This window comes from Ischnura elegans, chromosome 10 (genome assembly GCF_921293095.1).
Source record: "Ischnura elegans chromosome 10, ioIscEleg1.1, whole genome shotgun sequence".
NCBI lineage: Eukaryota > Metazoa > Arthropoda > Insecta > Odonata > Coenagrionidae > Ischnura > Ischnura elegans.
Genome location: NC_060255.1, coordinates 5,827,426 through 5,848,097, shown reverse-complemented (window position 1 = coordinate 5,848,097; position 20,672 = coordinate 5,827,426). Strand labels below are relative to the sequence as shown.

General features: G+C 37.9%; 1 protein-coding gene across 1 annotated transcript in view; it reads right to left on the bottom strand.

Moving 5' to 3' along the window:
• LOC124166601 (importin-11) overlaps positions 1–20,672 on the bottom strand; it is a 43,688-nt gene that overhangs the window by 9,342 nt on the left and 13,674 nt on the right. The window contains exons 9-12 of the mRNA XM_046544193.1: positions 17,466–17,648; positions 15,376–15,708; positions 6,064–6,228; positions 4,436–4,628 (exon numbers count right to left, since the gene is read on the bottom strand). Coding sequence (XP_046400149.1) covers positions 4,436–4,628; positions 6,064–6,228; positions 15,376–15,708; positions 17,466–17,648 — 874 coding nt within the window. The remainder of the gene's footprint in view (positions 1–4,435; positions 4,629–6,063; positions 6,229–15,375; positions 15,709–17,465; positions 17,649–20,672) is intronic.

Below are 20,672 nucleotides of genomic sequence, written 5' to 3'. Positions count from 1 at the left end.
GCCCGACCACCCCTGAAACACTATTCATATGAACTAGACAATCTACCTTTCTCCCCAAAACGAAAATATTATACGAGCAGATGGCACTGCATTTCGAAAGAACACCATCATTGGAATGATGAGATTGAAAGCGGTGTCACAGCTACAAGGTATTCTGGGAGATTGAGAATACGTACTCTAAATGATATCAGAAAGAATTTATCATGTACAAAACCTTACTTCCATTTACTGCTGCAAAAAAAAGCTGCGGAAAATGGCATTTAGCTTAAATTTCCATGCAGCATATTGAAGTTTTTTGGAGGCTTGGGAGTTGGGCTGCTGTTACATAATAAATGATCTGAATACGGCAAAGGGTATGCTTACATTTGACTCAATGTCATTCATCAGACCCTGGAGCCTTGTTCCTCACTTAAGCCGCCGCCGCCGCAAGCCTTTAATGGCATTTGCTCTCGCAAGAGTGGTTTTCATTTTTAATGTGGAAGTTGATCAGTATAAGCAATGAAAAAATTAACGTTTTGGCGCACACCAACCCTTGCTCGTGTAGTCGTCATATTTCCGTGTCAGAAATGACACTGCTTAAATACCTAAACGCCATTATGATGATAAAAAAATGGTCTCATGTCTATGCTTGTCGCAATTAAAATTAATGAAAAAGTTGACGCCATATGATCACAATGAAGACAACAAAATATACAACCATCACAAAGCCCCGAACCCTGGTCCCCCACGTGGTAGCCGTAAACGCTAACCACTACCCCACCTGGCCCGCCTTCTGAATGATGCGATATCATGGAACTATATGCGGCTTGTGAGAAGTACCGCATGAAAATTAATTAATTACAGCCAAACTAAGGCCCATTCAACAGAACCACTACTAGTTCAGGGATGTGTTCACCATTCCGAAGGCCATAAAAAATATGGCATTGAAAAAGGCGGTGCAAGTTTCGTGGTCTCCCCTTGCTAGTGTTTGGTAATGTTTCCTATGAGATCATTAGTTATCATCTGTAATACAGTGGAACCCCGATTTATCGTTCCCGCATTAATCGTTTTCCCGCATTCATCGTTCGCCGCTCCTGGTCCCAAATTAAGTTCCATAAAGACAATGTAATAATTTCCCGCATCTATCGTTCCCCGAAGTATCGTTTTCCTGCATTGATCGTTTGATAAAAATGAGACGAAGTGTTTACAACGTGTTTTTTATGGCTAATAGCAACAGACACATAGTTTGAATCTTCCCCAGGAGATTGAAATGCGATAGGGAGAAGCAGAGTGCCGTAGGATAGTTACATTAGAGCATTTCCCAAGATCCGGTATCCCCCTCCATTCAGCACTCGCCTCCCCCCGGTTGAAGCTTTCTTCTTCTCCGAAATAAGAAAAGGTCCCAGCTCGAGCAGGGATCATATTACAATGACCTTAGCTTCGAAAGAAAATATCAAGTTACTCGAGAAAAAAAGAAACCTTTTTCACGCCTCCCCCTTTCTCGACCGCTGACTTTTTTTTAGCTGACTCGCTTCAAAGATCCCCACCTCTGGATGTCAACTGCTGCATGAATCACCTATTAGCCCAAAAGGTGTGTAAAAATGAATTTCGGCAATTGGTATTATACTTTCATTAGATTGAGATATTAGTGATGTGCACGTAATTCAAAAAAGAATGATACCAAACACGACGTATTTCTAACGTTCTTTAACCATTTTAAGCAAGGAAATAGTTGGAATAACACGATGGTGATTTCTGGCGAATATCGATATCCTCGCAGCTGATAGTGAGCTTCACGGCAGTTGATGCGAATTTTTTTCGAAAACAGGGCGTCTGGTTACAATTTACGAGTTATGCTACAAGTCTCACTTGTCTGAGGTGCTAATGAAGCGATATCTTCTCAGGATATTTTGTTTCTCCCTACTAGCAATCTGAATTCATCTGCTCATCTAGAGCTACGCTACTTATTGTTAGAAAAGAGTGGGTAAGTTGCCTTCTCTATAGGATAAAAAATTTCATTGCGCAGTCATATGGTCATGCTTCACCCTCTGCAGTAAGCTCTGCCTACGCCGTACGCGATAGAAATAGTGCCGAACTTCACCTCGTACAACAGTGGTTCCATACTTTCCGGGATGGATTGACTTAAAACTAGCGAGTGTTTTCCGTGTGGGTTCAATGGAGTCCGGTTTCATTTTCATTAGTTTTATTCTTATTCGTCTTCGGACCATGGCCCTTCCGAAGACACAAGTGGGAACTTTAAAAGATGAACTGAAAATAATTGATGATGAAGAAAAGAATCCGGGCTAGAAATACGTGAATATTGCAGAACGCCTCGGTATGTCCTGTAGCACATGATGGCAGGGGTGGGGGTAGAGCGAGATCCCTGGTGAAAACAGGAAGTGGGATGAAGCCGAGGATCAGGTGGGCGTGCCGCTGACGATTAACGCCACATTGCCTCAATCATATTAAAAATTTAATTGCTAGAAAGGAACATTTCAAATAATAAACTGTTTTTGGCCTTCTTGATCCATCTCATAACCAATCACTGCGACGGCAAAATCAGTTGTTTGAGGCATAACACGCACATTTCTCTCGTAAATACATGTACTTGAAATGGCATTTGATGGATAAGAATTTTTACATCAGACAGAAATGCATAATAGCAGTGAAAATTCCGAGTGGAGTGCAAACATTTTTTAGCAAGGCGGCGTGTTCCTTTAGGATATTTGAAAGAGATATAAGTCGAATCATCAATATGACCTAAGTGTTTCGATAAAGTAATAATATTCCTGTAATCAGCTAACATCTCGTTTGAATCCATTAATGAATATCATAATTCACAAAAATCCAGCGGATCCTGGGACATACGCAACCTGGACAAACATTCCCGCATCGATCGTTTTCCCGCATTCATCGTTTTTTTCATCCATCCCCCTGAAAAACGACAGATCGAGGTTCCACTGTAATTCTGATTTTTAATATTTCTACTTCTAATAGATATTGATTGAAAATGACTCGTAATTTTGAGACAGTTGTTTCTTTGAGTGCTGATTATTCTTGTTTGTGGAGTCTTTCCCAAAACCAGCTAGTGACAGACGATCGGAGTTCGCTGTGTCTGGGGCTTAGGTTCAGAATCTGGAAGATTTAAAGATGTAATGCCACAGGCTTTTCAAAAATTATTGCCAAAGGTGAACTAATTAAGCTTTCACATGATCCCACTTTCTGCCATCCACCATGGACTACTCGGAACCATGACTTAACCATGGGCCTTAATGGCTGGCTTCCAACACATCAAATTGCACCTTGGGTGATCTCACACCATGAGATAGAAGTTGCAATGCTGTTTGCCATGTAAATGTAGATGGGGCCCAAGCCACATCAACAGTTGTTGACAGCCCCACGTGGATGGATGGCACAGGGCAAAAATCCATCCATCTGAGAGTGCCAATCACCTCCTCTTCCACAAACCTTTCTTCCATGGCAACTCATTAAATGGCCTCCATGGCTACCCACCATCTCTCCCACCTCTTCTTCTGCAACTCACCCCTCTTTCGTGGTAAATAATCCTCCTTTCACAGTGGATCGAATCCCGCTTTCAAGAATGCTGGTATGTTTTTAACTGATTATAATCCCCTCAGGAATAAAAAAAATAGTTTTCAATAAAAAACAGGAAGTTGGCAAGAGAGAGAAAAGGGCAAGGCTATTCATTGAGGAGGCTATCCCATTCTCGGCAGTCCCATGGTCTGTTCATTTAACACATTGCGCACCGGGGTAAGCTAATGTTTAGAATATAACTTTACCCAATCAAACGTTATGATGCATCAATTCATTATGAATAACGAACAACAACTGAAAATGTACTAAACAATATGTATTCTACGCTTTAAAATTGTTTCGGTTGAGGCACCTAAATGACGAGAATCTTCGTCATCCATCTGGAACGTTTGGGAAAAAAATTACGAGAATTCTCACCATCCGTACACAACGTGTTAATATCAATAAAATCATTGCTATAAAGCTTTCCAATCAGCTTCATCCTCCATGGCTACATCAATACACAACTAGCTGACTAAAATTCAATCACAGTTATTCACAGTATTGACCATCTACAAGTATTTATCACCACAACAAGAACAATGTTACTGTTTATTTAGGAATTTTGTCCCTTATTGCTGAAATATTGGCCATAGAAAGTGAGTGGCGAGGATCATCAAACATCAGCTCGAGACAAATGCATGTAACCAGCAACACACAAAGACAAACTACATTAATTACTCACCCATTAATTTACAAACTCAAGAAATTTGTGTCCCATCAACTTCGCACATTAGTAGTTCTAATGTATTTCACCACTTTTGACTCAATTTGTTATGATTTCAAGGGATCTGTACATCCCTAATTTAAAAGTTTATTTGTACTCATGAAATATAAAACTTTCAAGAAACTTTGGGCAAACCTAAAAGGGGTGGCATATTCCTGAAGAGCAACATCAGGTCATTGGTGATGTACGCAGAATTTTCAAGCACAGCCAACCATAAGTCCAGCCCATCTTCGAGGAGGTATACATGGCAATCTTGAGCAACATCAGTGCTCAAACGTATAACAGGCAGTAAAAATGGACTCAGAGACTCGCATTCAGATCCCAAGGCCTGAAACAAAAATTAAACAAACCAAATTTTAACAATGAAAAATAATCCGTAGTGGAATTGCCTTTAATCATAATCATAATTAATTCAACATTAAACATAATACAATGTAATAGTCTTCGTCAAAGAAAAACTAAAGCTAGAATATACAATTTAGAGTATTGCTCTCCAGAAATTCATTGAGTGAATAGAAAGCTTGAGTCACTATCCACGAGTGAAGAACACCTTTAAACTTTCTTTAAGTACAATTTCTTGCCTCTTGAGGTAAGTGGTTGAACATGCAAAGTTTAACATGGTCAAAAGAATTTTTTGTAGTTGACAGCCTACAGTGGGGCTGTAACAGATTATTTTTGAGCCTTGTGTTGTAATGGTGGACATCAGCACCAGTTTATGGCTGTCTAAGTTCACTTTTACATTTATTAAACATTTAAATATATATAGACCGTACAACGTCATAATCCCTTGCTGCCTGAATAGTGGTTTGCAGTGTTCCCTTACATTAGAATTGGTAATAATCCTAATGTCCCTTTATAAGCCAATAAACCCTTTTCAACATAGGAAAGTGTTAAATGTACGAAACGGCAGGAGGAGGCACAGCACTCAAATGAAAGGCTAAAATATGAGCTGTTACAATCAAATCTTTAAATCCTCAAATCCCTCAAACACCAGATATGATGTGAAACTTGAATCATTGCCATTTTTCCAAGTCTCAAATCTTTCAAATCCTACTAAAAAAGTGAAATACACACAGAAGTTAACTGAAAACTGTTAAACACAAGTTTTATTAAAGCCCTTCATCCAATTAAAAGGTAAAGTTAGTCAAACATTGACAATACTGAAATTTGAGTGGTTTCTGGATTACAGGATCCTCATCCCCTACAATTACTTATTTTTACTATGAAAAGATTTTAGCAGTTTCAGTACACTCTCACTCACCACCATGACAGATAGAAGGATTTCAGTACTTAACGACTCAACGTTCAAAGCTTTTTGGTCATCATTGGTATGTGAGGAAAGCCCAGAAATCACCATCCAACCACCGAATGCTGCTAATTCTTTTATATCATACCGCTGCAGATTGTAAGAGGAGTACAAAATTTGCATGCAAATGAACAGGGAAGGAAAAAAGGCCCAAGAACATTTCAAATAGCAGAGACTTAAAGTTGCTGTATTCACAGCCATTACACTATCACTTACAAAAATGGAGTTAGCTCTGACTTGATGTTCTCAGTTAACCTAAGAAAAAATTTTGACATTCCCTTCAAGGCCACAAAATATTAGGATACTTCATAAAAATAAGTTCAACGATTGACAAGCATTTTTAATCTTACAGGTGACATTCAACAGTTAAATTTCTGTGAGGGGCATTGGAAACATTCCAACTTCTTCAATTTAACTTATACAACACAAGTAGACACAATAAAGCTATTGGCATTACCTGCACTAAATGTACCAGGGTTGACACAATGGCACACCTTAGCATATTATGCTCAGCAGATTCTTCCCAGAGTAGAGGCAAGTATCTCACCAAAGCAGTCGAATGGGGCCTCACCGCAGCTCCAACCCTCTCAACAATGAATGACAAAACATATAAAACTTGCATCTGAAATATTGAGAAGGGAGAAACATTTTAAACGATTACTACGCCTTTCCAGACAGAAAATATAATTCTCAGTTCATAAATGTAAAAGAGGCACTTTGAAGGAGAAGATTAACGCCATTCCTGCAGTAATTTTCTAACATGTAGTCACTACCAAGTACAATGAAACTTCCTATTTAAGCCTAGAGATTTTACCCAATTAGTGACAGTATAAAGGCTGCCCATTTTTTAATATACAGTGGAAGCCCGGTTTTGCGAGTACGGCTTTTTACAAGAATCCCATTTTTGCGAGTGATAATCTTTGTATGTACCTCCAAATGGCCCATGTTTTACATGCAAAAGAAATTGGATTTAGCGAGGTCAAAAAGTACTTTCCGCTGGGTTCACTCGGTTTTATGACAGATATTTCTCGAGGGTGATGCACCGCTGAGCAAGCATTTACTATTATGCTTTGTATTATCTGTTTATTAAACAAAAAATACAAGATGTGTGTCAGATCTACAACACCTAAAGTCAGTACATCCAAGCATTTATGTGATTTACGGCCTTGAGTACGCTCCGCGTGCTCCTATTTTGCATTCTTCTTTTGTTAGGCACCGTTATCGGTGGGAGGGGAATGGGAGGGTGATGACAGTGGGAGAGGGAGATGTGCTACTGTTTGAATATATGCATTTGTCATTGTATTAAATGAAACAAAGCCTTATGCTGCTCTAATAATTAAAATTCATCCCTATCACCATGTTTTTGTTTTCTTTGGTGATTCCCAATTTCACAGGTAATCATCGTTATTCGTATTGCGCGGGCCCTGGAGATGGCAGTACTTCAGCATAGCACGAAAAATGTCATGGTGCCCAGGGTGCCTTCACAGTTCGGCACTGCGATGACGCCGCAGCTAGCAAGCCAATGAGAGCCCGTCTTTGACAATTGATATTGTCATGTCGCCAGCTCACTGCATCGTCGCAGAAAAATCTGGCTGTGTGTCTGTGTGAAAGTGGCGATTTCGAATTGGTTTTTTTTTTATGAGAAACTTAGGTGTACAAATATGCTGGAGTGGCACCGATGGGAGTGACGAATGCTATTAATTTCCATTATTCACTATTATTTTGAAGTTTTAAGCATAGATATTTCATATCTTTCTGAAACATAAGACAAATGTTAACCCTAGATTAGGTTACAATCACTGAGGTGCATAGATTAGCATAACACATACTCGTCAATGGTATCACAAGCAAATTACAGCATGAGAGCTCCTTGCTGGTACTACGGTCGTTTAAATTCCAATTTATATTTTATAATTTTGCCCTCATCATGTGCTCCGCTGAAGCTATTTAGACAACATGGCTGAGGCAATCTGTTTGAACAATAGTTATCATACATAAATGTTCCTGATAACTTTTCACATAACTAATGTTCACTGAGCGTATTTCATTTGATATTTTTAGTATATTCCGAGATAGGAAATAAAACTTAAAGGTAATAGTAATGCATAGGCATGGGCTATCACTACATACATGATTAGTGACTTTATGGTTGCCATATTAACTTCCAAAGCTATTAATAGTGAAGAAGAATATTTTAAGAAATGAAATTACGTGAAAATGCACAAAAAAACGTATGTAATGTGCATTAGGCTCGAAATCACAAGATGATATGCTCCCAGGCTGATTTTTAGGAGCAGATGCTTTTCAACCTTCATTTGTTCTCGCAACGCAGAGCTGTGAAGGGGCAAAATTTGTTGGCGGGGCGGGAGCTCTTGTGGTGTCGACTCAATGCAAACGTGTGAAGGCACCCCTAATCAACTAGGTATTTACTAGTGTAAATGAATACTCAATGGCACTACTTTGCGGTAGGTTATTGAATTTGAGTAATAGAAACTGCTAGGAATAGGTGCCTTTGCAGGAAATATCTTCGACTACCGTATCATGCTGTATTTCAGTGAACATTTGACATTCGAAAACTGGACAAAAGTGATATTATCATCTTCCCAAAATTATCCAAACACTTCCACCTCATACCAAATATATTGACTCCGACTAGTTGCGCTGTTTTAACAGATTTATTCAGCGATCAAAAAATATAAGAATGGGGAATAAAATCTCCGAAACTGGAGGAATTAATATTATATGCGATTGAAAATCCCCTGTTCCTTTCTTTACATATGTTGATACTAGTGATGGGTCGGTTCGATTCCTCGATTCTTCGATTCCTCGATTCTCGACCAAGAACCGGAATCGAAAACGAGTACTTGCCAAGGTGAAAAATCGATTCCGATTCCATTAGTACTTCAAACAACAAAATATACGACCGCGTTTCCAACAGTCATTTGAATTTTCGCGCCACGTAATCGTAATGACAAAATACATATCTTCCAGGGATGTGCGAGTACTCGAAAATTCAAGTCGATCGAGTAGTTGGTACTCGACTCGAGCGTTTCGAGTAGCATTACGAATGTCGAGTCGAGTAATTAAGGTTACAGAGCTTTCGAGGCTAGTAGGTCCAGCAATCTGCCGAAAGGAAGCGCTATCATGAAACTCATGTAATAATGCAGTTTTTAAAGCCGATAAGTCATTCTAATGCCTTGACCTGGTAGTTTCAGCTTGCCGAATGCACTATAGTTGTTGACGTGGGCGCCGAATATCTTTACGCCAGCCGCGGCGGCCGATCGTCTTCCTACCCGGCGCACACTGGTCCGAAATCGGAAAAAGCTGGAATAAAGTCCAAAATGACCTTTTTGGGGATAGAGGCTTGAAACGTAGCGTAAATAATCATAAATCATAACCAGATATAGATTTATATGCCATTTTACATAATTACGAACCTTTAGTGAGATACAACGGCCCAAACATGACCAATTTTTCAATGCCACGCGAGATATCGTTTTTCCTAAAAAAATCTTTGAATTTATCCAAGTGGTTTTGCATTGGTATGAGTTTTATGGAATAAAAAACGAAACATTCCTTTGATCTGGTGCTTTGCCTATACTTTCAATGGCTTTTGAAGATTTTGGCTCTCATCTGTCTGGTTTTACGACGCAAAATGGCCGACCCGTTTTTCGCATGAAATTTGACATAAAGTAGACATTATCTTTCGTTTACGAAAAACATAACTCGGAAAATTTGAACCATAATATAAAGTAGGGATTTCTAAAGAGTAATTATTAGAAATCTTGGAAAAAAAAGTCTGCGACGAAGGAAACGAGCGATTTTTTAATCGCGCGTCAAAGCTCAGCTACACGCCGCGGAACTCCTAGGCTCGGTAACTGAGGCCGATTTCTCAAGTTTTTTAAAACATTAGTCTTGAAAATCGTAATTTAAAGCATGGATAATCGTCTTCATTGACTTAAAACACTAAACTGAGGATGTTAAAAAGGATTATGTATAGATTGACTTGAACAATTAGAGCATTACTCAAGTGAAAATACTAAAGATTGGATATTTTTCGGAGCTATCCCACGCATAAGAAATATGCCCTGGGTATTGAAGTAAAGTGAAGAGATTATTTCAGCATGCTTAAGAGAGAGAAAAATGAACTGTTTCCGTGAAAGGCAACAACCGATACCCTTTTTCCCTTTCCAACTTTGCCGAGGTGAGTCGCGCGGAAGGGGGAGTTTTCACACCACAAGGCTCTTTTAGCCTTTTTTATTACTGCGTCCGTCCGATGTGATATTAATTTGTAGCGTTTAGTTTTTTTGTTGAACTTAAAAAAAGCAAGAGATTTTAAGGTTGATTAAATAACGTGAGAAGTATAGAATTTTTTTAGATCTACAAAACTGAAGTTTAGTTCGTTAGTCCGTTCGCTTCGTCCACTTGAATTCCAAGAAGATTCAAGATCCAAAAAAAATCGTTGATATAATTTTTAATAAAAATTCCAAAGTCTCCATAATCTTGCAATTTTGGCAGGAAAGTACTTGCCCAATCACACAAGTGTGTAGCAAAAGGCAATTTTCTGCAGGCAGTAATACTGAAACGTGGAGACGTCAAAACCTGCTGGCTGAGTATGTAGAATAATAAGTTTTACTGCTTGAGAATTTGAAAGGGCCAAATATTACATGATTCATATATTTAGTATGTAATCTTTATTACAGCTATGAAAATTTCTGTACTCAGGGCTCTCCTTGTAGTTTGGATACATATATATATGGTCAACATATTATGAGTGCCAATATTCTAAAGTAATACCTATCATGTAACACCACTTTTCAGGTATTTTCTGTTTTGAAATTTAGCTATTATATTTTAATTACATAGTGATGATATGGAAAATGCTTTTGTCAACTGACTCTTTTATAGAGTGATATTTTTTAAAGTGGTTTTCTTGTTGCCTGGAATTAAGTCATATTTTTCTTGGAGCCTATGGCATCAGAATCGATGGAATCGGTATCGGTAGAATCGGAATCGAAATGTCAGAATCGGAATCGGGATCGGAATCGATAAAATTTTGGAATCGACCCATCACTAGTTGATACCCAACCAGAATGTGCCTGATAATGACTCTTTACCTATTTAACTTTGTTAAATACCACGGAAACAAAAGAAAAACTTTAAATACGAACGATTATGGGACTTCAGTGGGTTAATTCAACACCTTCGGATACAACGAGCACTCGTTTTTATGATTGTGATTTTCGAGGGATTATGAGCACTCATAAAACGGGGCTTCTACTGCAAATCCATGTACTCCAACCAAATCAATTAAACCAAATAAAAAAAAATTGTAAACCAACCAAAACATCAATTATTCAAAGCAAACATTTGCAGATATAATGATGAAATTTATGGAATTAATACAAGTAAAATACATCAAACAGTGTTCCGAATCTATGATTATGATTGCAGAGTTAACTCAGAAACTCAAGGCTAAAGACCAAGAATTTACCTGATAGTATTTTATATTTATTTAATGCAGATGAAAAGTTAAGACCGACAATAAACAGGTGAATATTAATTTATGCTACCAATTAAAAAAAAATCAAATTCTTCATTAAACTTCTTTCAGTACCTTAAGCTCTGTTTACACGAGGCATTTGCCCATGCATCGATACTGCGAAACAATTGCTGATAGATTCATAAAATTAGACCAGGGGCTATTACCTGGACATAAATTAGCGTATTTGCACAAATTTGGATATTCACACAATGCAATTTTTATGGTGAATGTGTTAGCGCATCTATCAGTGCATGTGAATTCATCGTGTACACACAGCATCACCAACATTCAATAACATATGTATATGTAATCCTCAACAACATTCCAACAGTTAACAATTAAAATTCATCATATTATAATCACACTAAGGGATAAGATCATTTGGTGGCTTAAAAGTCAGCCAATCAATGATGACCTACACTGCCGGTAGAATAAAGTGGGGTGAAGTATCCAAGGGTACACTTGCAGAGAAAATGTGGTGGCTTTTGCTAACATCTAGCGATTAGGTCAACATTGTTAAGTTTTCATGATTTTGTTGAAAATATGAGATGATTTCATTAATATTTTGTCGTTTCATCTGCCAGCAACTGAGGAATGGTGTAGCATATCAAGACATGCTGTGGCGGCGAGTAACAGAATCACATTGGAGAGGAGAGTGAGGGTGAAAGTGTGGAAAAAGCTGAGGTGGGAGAGAGAGAGAGAGGGAAGGGAGGGAGGTTTCGGTGAACGGACTCAAGAGGCCCATTTCTTCTCTCCGTTACTTTTTGAGTCTCCCAACACACTGAATCTCTAAGGTCATAATGAATCCATTAGTTTACTAATTGTCTTTTGATATTAGGTAATCTCTCATTATTTGTGGGTATTTAATTAATACAAAGAAATTAGAGCGTCAAAAAAGAATTAATATAGCAAAGACATGACATGATAAGTCACTGACAAAACATCAAGAATCACTCAATATTTTTTTAGGCTGCAATTAAAATCTGAGCTGAAATTAAAATCATTAAAATGTGTAGATGTTTAATTGAAGAAATGTTTTTGTGAAAAATCTGGAAAACAAAAGTGAAAATCACTTTTGAGCAACCCATCACACTCTACCTCAACTGAAGGGTCCCAAATTTATCATTACTATCCTTTAGTTAACAAGGAAGGAATATTCTTCCTACCCCTAATCCCTTAAAATTAATCACGCCATAATACCATTTAGATAATATCTCATAGATGCTTTGGCATTTCACTTAAATAAAATGAAATGTTCTCCAGACGTTATTTAACAATCAACAAATATTTTGAAATACAGTCGGATCCGGATTTAACGTCTTCGCATTTAACGTTTTTCCGCATTTAGCGTTTATTTTTTTGGGTCCCTATTCATTCCCTATTAGGACAATGTAAAAATTATCCGTATTTAGTGTTTCCGCATTTTGCGTTTTTCCGCATTTATGGTCGTAAAAATTTGTCCCAGTCAAGATTTTTTTGCCCGATTTAACGTTTTTTCATGACGGTTCATCCAAATCTTCGAACTTATGCTCATCAACAAGAACAGTCTCATGAAAGTTAACCAAGAGTCGATAGAATCTACCGGGGAACGCTTCTTCAACTGCTTTCTTCCGCGAGCACAGCGCTGCGACCTTCAACTCTCAAGTTGGGTGATTTGTCTTCTCGTAACGTTTCGCTCCCCTTCTGATCCAAACACCAGGCACTTTTTGTATCAGATCCGATCTAATGGAGCAAAGTCGTTCCTTAATATCCTCGAACTACCTTATCCTTCACTTCTTGAACTTGACTTCGATGATACGTGACGACTGATGACATGAGTTATCCTCCGAGGGCCGCTACAATAATGGTTTTCTCGTTATGTTTTCAATTGATGGCTTATGCCCCTTTCAACTCTACTCCTTACAGGCAGTCTATTATTAGCCCAATATTTTTCCAGTCGGCTACTTTCTCTTTTCAAAAGAGGAGGCCCAATATCAATTGCGCAGTTCACTAGAAGATTCTTTCTGTATTCCATTCCAAGGTCAGTTTCCACGGAGGAACAGCGAAAGAGCAGAGGAAGCGTTTCCCCTGTCATGACCGTGAGTTAGAGCATTCTTTCCATGCGGAACAACATTATTTTACATCGTAATTTACATATCCCGGAGCCAATTTACCGACATGCGGCTGATTGTTATCGATGTCGATTCAAAAATATCTATCTGGTGCTAATTAATGTCAAAAGAGAATGACAATCGGAGTTTTGACGAACTATCACGGTCCATGACTTAAAGTAAATCGCTCATACTGGAAAAAAAATCACCGCATACTCACGGTAGAATAGATGAGCGCGGAAAAATACGAAAATCCGGCAGCTATCCCTTGGTGGTTGACTTCGACATCATAACCCTGACGAAATTGCCAAACTCCAGAGGCACTGACAATTTTTCTGATGAAATCCAGTTTTGTGGAAGATTAAACCTTTTCACTTAACTTAAAGTTTAGCTAATCGTTATTCAAGGTCCAACCAAATTTCATTAAAAGCTGCAGAGAAACAAGGTGAGTCGGAGTCAAGGTGATCACCGCGCCGCGTAAACAACTTCTCCTGGTTCCATTCGACCTGCATGAGGCCACGGATATATGACAACGAATCTGGTGCCATCATCGAGTTGAATCACCATCGACTTGTACGCATACTAGAAATAAGATTCTCCTTTTTTGGATGACCTCGAAATCCAAAATGTGCACACGGGAGGCTTTTTAAAGGCTCATAAATCCCTCGTTTCGCCGAGGCAACAGAAAACGCTAAGTTGGTATAATTCCAGAAAATCTCCCTTTTACTAGATATTCGGTAGTTGAGAATTCGTTTAGATTTCGGGATTAGCGATCTTCTGCTGTCCCTTTATTTCACTCATCTTTATAGATGCAATGACGATTTTTCGAGTACCTACTCACACCTTTTCTTATTATATTAGAAATGCTATAGTCACCTACATGTCACTTTTACAGAAAAAAATTTAAAATTTCATCGAGACCACTGAAATGTACGTAAAAATGGAACCACTAATGTCCATAATAATATTCCGTGTGGGAATGCTTTTCAGTTGATGCATATTAAAATTTTCTTAAAATATTTCTTTAAAACAATAGGGTGGTTTCCTTTTATTTTTTTATTGCCTAAATCGAAAGATTATTACACCTGGAGTACGTATATCACGCTTTTAGATTTTTAAATGACGATATCTATTTTTCGCGATTAAATGAAAAGTGAAAATTTTCAAGCGCGCGAAAACGCGACGCGTAAGTATGAATGCCCGGAAATCTCTCCGTGAGACTTATTTCTGGTTCCCGCTGCCGCCCTGTGAGGTGACCTTGAGGCGAGGCTTAGCGCTGATACGACGCAGGCTGCTAGCGGGTAGCTGAGTACCCTGCTGGCTGGTAGCGCTTGTCTTAAATAAGGATTATTAATACCTTATCAAATGAAGAAAACTTTCCGACCTTAGCCAGTTTTAATAAGTGATTATTAAGACATGTTTCCCTGAGCTCTACGCCTCATGCATGCATTGGTAACCTCAGACGATGTATAACTCCTATCTTCTCGTATAGAAACTAAGTCCCTGTGACGTCACGTGGAGTGGCATCGCATAGGCACCAATCTGGCCCTTTTCAAATGAGGATAAAGATGGACCATTGCCATTCGTCTGAACCGCTATTTCTAAAACGAAATAATTTGTATATTTTGAATACACTAATGGTGGGTAACGAATCGCAATCAATGCTTTTTGTTTTCTTTGATGAAGGAAACTACCCTTTTGTCATCCTCTCATTACTTATTTTTACTACCCATTTTTTTTAGCTGATTCCTGAAAAGTATTATCCAACCTTCATAGGGCTGAAAACGCTTAATCAATGAATTTTTTGCTGCATGCAGCACCTTTTAGTTACGTAAAATAATACTTTTTATTCATAAAAAGCCATTTCAATCATTACAGACCCTAAAACCTGAAAAAAATGGCAGGTCCGCATTTAGTGTTTTAAAGTTTGTCCCCCCTGAAAAACCTTAAATCAGGATTCTACTGTTTATATTATTTCACAGAGTATCACACTTTTCCACTAAAAAAATTCTAAGGTCGTGGGAGAGAACTTAGGAATAGAATTTACATGATTCACATGGACAACAGAGAGGTAAAATGATAATGACGTAAAGTGGCGATATACACACTCACACCAAAATGATGCGTTGCTCACCTTAGTATCGCACTCATTTGCTTCCCTAAGAACAGAGAAAAGCAATCCAAAAGCTGGCTCAAGGAAAGAAAGAAACTGCTCCGTGTTGAACTCAAAATCATCAATAGCCAACTTGAGTGTGTTTGCCGCAGCGATGCGCACAGCCATATCTTCCTCACCAGACAGGAGGGGCAAGGTTGCAGCATACAGCATAGGACGCAACTCCCTCGACATTTTCACCCCAGCCCATTGGCCAACCAACCAGGCCACCCTCCTGCGGATTATCCTGTAGTTCGGATCCCTGATACCCAACTCAGTCACCAGAGTGGAAGTAAACCACCTATCAAAGTCAACCTGAGGAAATAAATGTGATTACAGTAATAAATCATACACATACATATCATATCCGCACTATTTATACTAGTATTTAATTTATTTATTATTAATTTAAGTATACGGGGACTAGCTGCGGTGATAACTTTTACAGAGTCACCCACAATGCACAAATTGTGCGAAAAATCCACAGAGGAAAAATCATTCGCCTTGACCGGGATTCGAACCCGGATCCCTCGATTTCCGGCCGAGTGCTTTAGCCAGTTAAGCTACCGAGGCGTCATTCTCCCATGTGGAAATTTGTGGACTATACCATTATTATTAATATTAAGTTAATCAAACTTGAAGAAAATATAAGACTTTGATTCCTTCCATTTTGGTAGTTTGAGTGACTTCACTTCGGTAAGTCCTGAACACACGAACAACTTCAAACCATTCAATCTGATTTAAATATTAAATTTGAATCATAATAATAATAATGATTTATTCGACGTTAAACACAATACAATGTAATAGTCTTCGCCAAAGTCAATGAAATACTAGAGCTAAATAATACAATTCTGAGTACAGCATTCAAGAAATTCATTCGTAGAGTAGAAAGCTGGGCTACATATCCATAGGTGGAGACAACGCTTAAACTTGGGTAATGAACAGTCTCTGGCCTCTCGGGGTAGGTGGTTGAAAAGGCACAGCTTTACATGGTCAAAAGACTTGCTTGTTGTTGACAGCCTACATTGAGGCTGAATGAGATTATTTTTTAGCCTAGTGTTATGATGGTGAACGTCACTACCAGTTTTATGGCTGTCCAAGTTCATTTTTACATTTATAAGACATTTAAATATATATTGACCACACAATGTCATTATGCCTAGCTCCTTGAATAGAGGTTTACAATGTTCCATAGCTTTTGAATTCTTAATGATTCTAATTGCTCTTTTCTGTAAAATAAATAATTCTTTAGCGGAGGAAGAATGGCCCCAAACCTCAATGCCATAGTTTAAGTGGCAGTGAAAAATGGCAAAGTAAACTGCTCGAAGATATTCAGTGGGAATGAGAGTTTTCAGCTTTCTTAGCATGTATGTATATAACTTTAGACAATTTTACAGTAGTAGAGGAAGTATGACAGTCCCATAGTAGTCTGCAGTCCAGGTCAAAGCCTAGTAGCTTGATACAAAGTGGGGCTTAGAGAGAATACCATCTGTTGGGTTTTTTCTGTATTGAGGGCAAGCCCTTTTGCTGAGAACCATTCTTCAGCCACGGAGACATGTCTTATGTCATTAGGAGACCACTTTTTGGTCTCCGTAAGAATGCTGAATGCAGTAAAATGAATTTCAGGCTCACTACGGGATCTTAAACCATTTTTGTCAGTGGTTGAAAGCTTGCACTAAAATGATGAATATGTAACCATATTTCTCTTCCCAGGTTGGTAACTACGCTGACAGCTCCTACATAAATATGACTGATGACCTAGTCACGAGCACATCTCATAGGCAAGTCTCAGGCAAACCAAACTCTGAATTCACTAATGTTTAAGGCCAAAATGATGAATAAGTGAGCAAGTAGTTCATCTTTCAAGTGGTAGGACTTGGTTTGAGACCTAAGTGAGGAGAATTTTTTTCAAAGTATTTAGATAGTATTTCTTTTATGGCTTTAATACATACTTCAACTTCAGTATTATTATTATTATCACATTGCACAATTCAAACGCACCACAACCGTACACAAATTAGTAATTATAAGGTCCAAGCAATATTAAACAGAAGGGACCTTCAACTAACCTCATCATAGAGATCAAAGGCTGCAAGACCAACAGCATTGTACACAGCATCTTTTCTTAAAATTCCTTCCAAATCTGAAGGGGGCACTGGATCATGATTACTTCGAATCATTTCCAGGAGAACAGATGACAAGATTTCTCGGTGCTCATGGAAGATCGTAACAAACAAAGTCTGTGTGCAGGGCTGTAATTAAAATCATCATCAAAACAATAAATTTAAAAGAATGCTCATTTATTTTGTTTGAAACGAAAAGCTAATTCTTTCCAGCATGTTCCCAAATTTAACACAGAACCCAACCACTCCCAACGACAACTGGAGCCAACAGTTATGTGACAAAATACCAAGCCATACAAGATGACCTGAAAAAAGAATTGACTTCAATCAAGCATCATTACAGTAAATCAACTCACTTAGAAATACTTTTACTCCCAAAAACGAGTTCCAGCTGAATTGATTTTTCTACACATAAATTCAATTTTTTTGTATAAACAATTGTAAATATGAAAATAGGTAAATGTAAAAATTAAAATAAACCGTGTAAATCTATAATTGCCTACTTAACTATTTTACAATTAGAGATCTCACAAAATATGAGTTTTTACTATACACCATTCTTCCACAACAGCCACTTTCTTCAAAGAGTATATATGTAAAATATAAAATAAATACACAATATGTACAATATAAAATATCTAGTGTATTTAGGCCAAGGGCAAAAGGAGCATTTTGCATTTGCTTAAATATCACACAAACCTGCTGAGCTTCTTGCTGCTAAGCTAGAGCAATGGGCTCACACACATGACACATGGCTGTTCCCCAAATTCATAGCCCTTTTTCTAAGTTCTACTGTGTCTCCGCAAAAACAAGAATGAAAACATAGAACTGAGCAAGATAATGCCTCAAATGTGGTTTTGCATAAAAGAAATGAGTGACTGAGACTTGTTTCCAGAAATATTGGAATTTCAAGGCCCAATCAAAGATGTACCACGTTTTAAAATTAAAGAAGTAAGACAGTATGACAGAAATACAAGCTAAACACTAATGTATTAACAGCCAACTTGAGCAAAGAAAAATGCTCACGTACCCTTGAGAATAGCATAAAATATGCACACTAGTCCACATAAAACAGACAAAGGGTCTAGCCGGTTAAGATGGTGAAAAGTGCCCCCCGATGTTTTGAAAAATAAAAATTATACACTTAAAGTCCATCAAAAATTATGTGTTTCCCCAAAGTTTCAGGCCTTAACAATGGATAATAACCCCAAAAAAAATTGAAACACGATTTTTAGTTTTTTTACTATATCTCCAGTTTTTATTTTTGTAAAATCGTAATTTTGATTTTAAATTGTAAATACAATTGCGTTCTACCGCCTTGATGTTTTTCAAAATTTTAGCAGCAAAAACTAAACTTTTACATAAGTTTGAAATATTAAAAATTAAATTCAAAAAATTAGGAGACAATAGTCGCGCCGAAAAAAATATATGTTGTTAACCCTACATCAAAGTATATTCCTAATTTTTTTCAGATTTTTAAAATTGGTGGAACACTGTCAAAAACACGAAAAACTGCTTTGCGCCATTTGCATATATGTATTCCAGGGGCCTAAGTCTGTAACTTCGTTTTCTCCCGAGTTGGGAGAAAAGAGACTCGTGAAGCTCCAGTTTCATCCAACTGAAGTCTGTAACTCGTTTCTCCCGGTAACGGAGAAAACTTTCTCCCAGCGTAACGCGATTTGGAGAAACTGACGCGCCCTGGACGGGAGCTTCGGAGTCACCCGCCCGGGACCCGGCGATTCATTTTCTCCATAGGAGAAACGAGGAAAATACCAATGGCGGACCGTTGTGGGCGATCGTACTGCGGTTCTAATTGTATTCTAATATGGTTTTTTACGTATTTGTGACAAAATAGAACACAAAAATGCATTCTTCAAGTTAGGCAGGCAACTTATGTAGTGTAATTTGTGACAAGAATAGAAATTTTTGTATGGCTGCATTTGCAAGGAAACTACGTGCAGTGAACTTTCATTGTGCCTCTAGTATAAGTGAACTAAATTTGTGTCCTTAGTGTACCCCTTAGTGAATTGATTGCACATAGACGATGAAGTAAAGAGTGAAGTGTGTTGTGAATGTAACATCTTCGACGAAATTATTTCGCACGTATATAATTTAGGCTACGAATCAACTGTATACATTACGATGAAAGGTATCTAACTATGTATTGCGAAGGGGATATGTTTCATATTTGAACTAGTCTTACTTTAGGGATACATCGAACGCCTGTTAATTTTCATTCGTTTGTTCGCTTCTAAGTTCTGTTTGATTTTATTACGTATTGCATCTATTTCCAATTCCCGTTGTGAGATGTGAGGTTTTGGCAATGTTTACATTTCACGCATTTCGTTGTGTTGTTGCTTGTTTTTGTTTTGGTCATGTTACGGTGAGAGTGATAGTGAAATTCGAAGTTTGTTGGTGTTACAATAACTGGTTTAGCAATTTGTTTCAACCTATTCATTTAATTATCATCGCAATGTTAATGTGAAATAACGTAATCTGATTCTAAGTCGTTAGTGATGAGTAGGAAGTGAGGTGTAAAGAATCCTTTCGAACTTCAAGGAGTGCAAATTCTTTTAGTGTGTGCAAAGTGATTGGAAAACCGATTATCATGTTTTATTAGTGTTACATAATAGTGTTTTATATTTATTGTGAGCCAAGATATTTATTGAAACAGTTGATTCCGAATATAATGATTATAAGTATTAAAAAGATAGAAATGTGTGCGTTGTAGTGCTGTATGTGATATGATGAGCAATAAATATGTACAAGTAAGGGTAATTTTGCTTTGTTTTCTCTATATTGTGGCGAAACGCCTTATTTGTATTTTTGTTTTGTTAAGTGGTTTAAATTTTATTTATATTTTTCTATGTAAGATAAATTTGGTATCAAGGGTATTGTCTTACAATTCAAAATTTGTGCCTCGTTGAACAAATGAGAGATGAAAAAAAAAAGAATTTAGTTCGCTCGGTCCCCGCTAACGTCGTCAGTGTACATGTGCGTTGCAGACGACGTTAGTGCGGTGAACACTGGGTAGGGGAAGAATGGATAAAAGGCCGTGCACGGAAGAGCACAGGTCTCAGAAAAACAGCGAACAAGTCAGCTGAGAACAGAACGGAGAGAACAAGGTGACGCACGCTACGGCTAAAACGCACC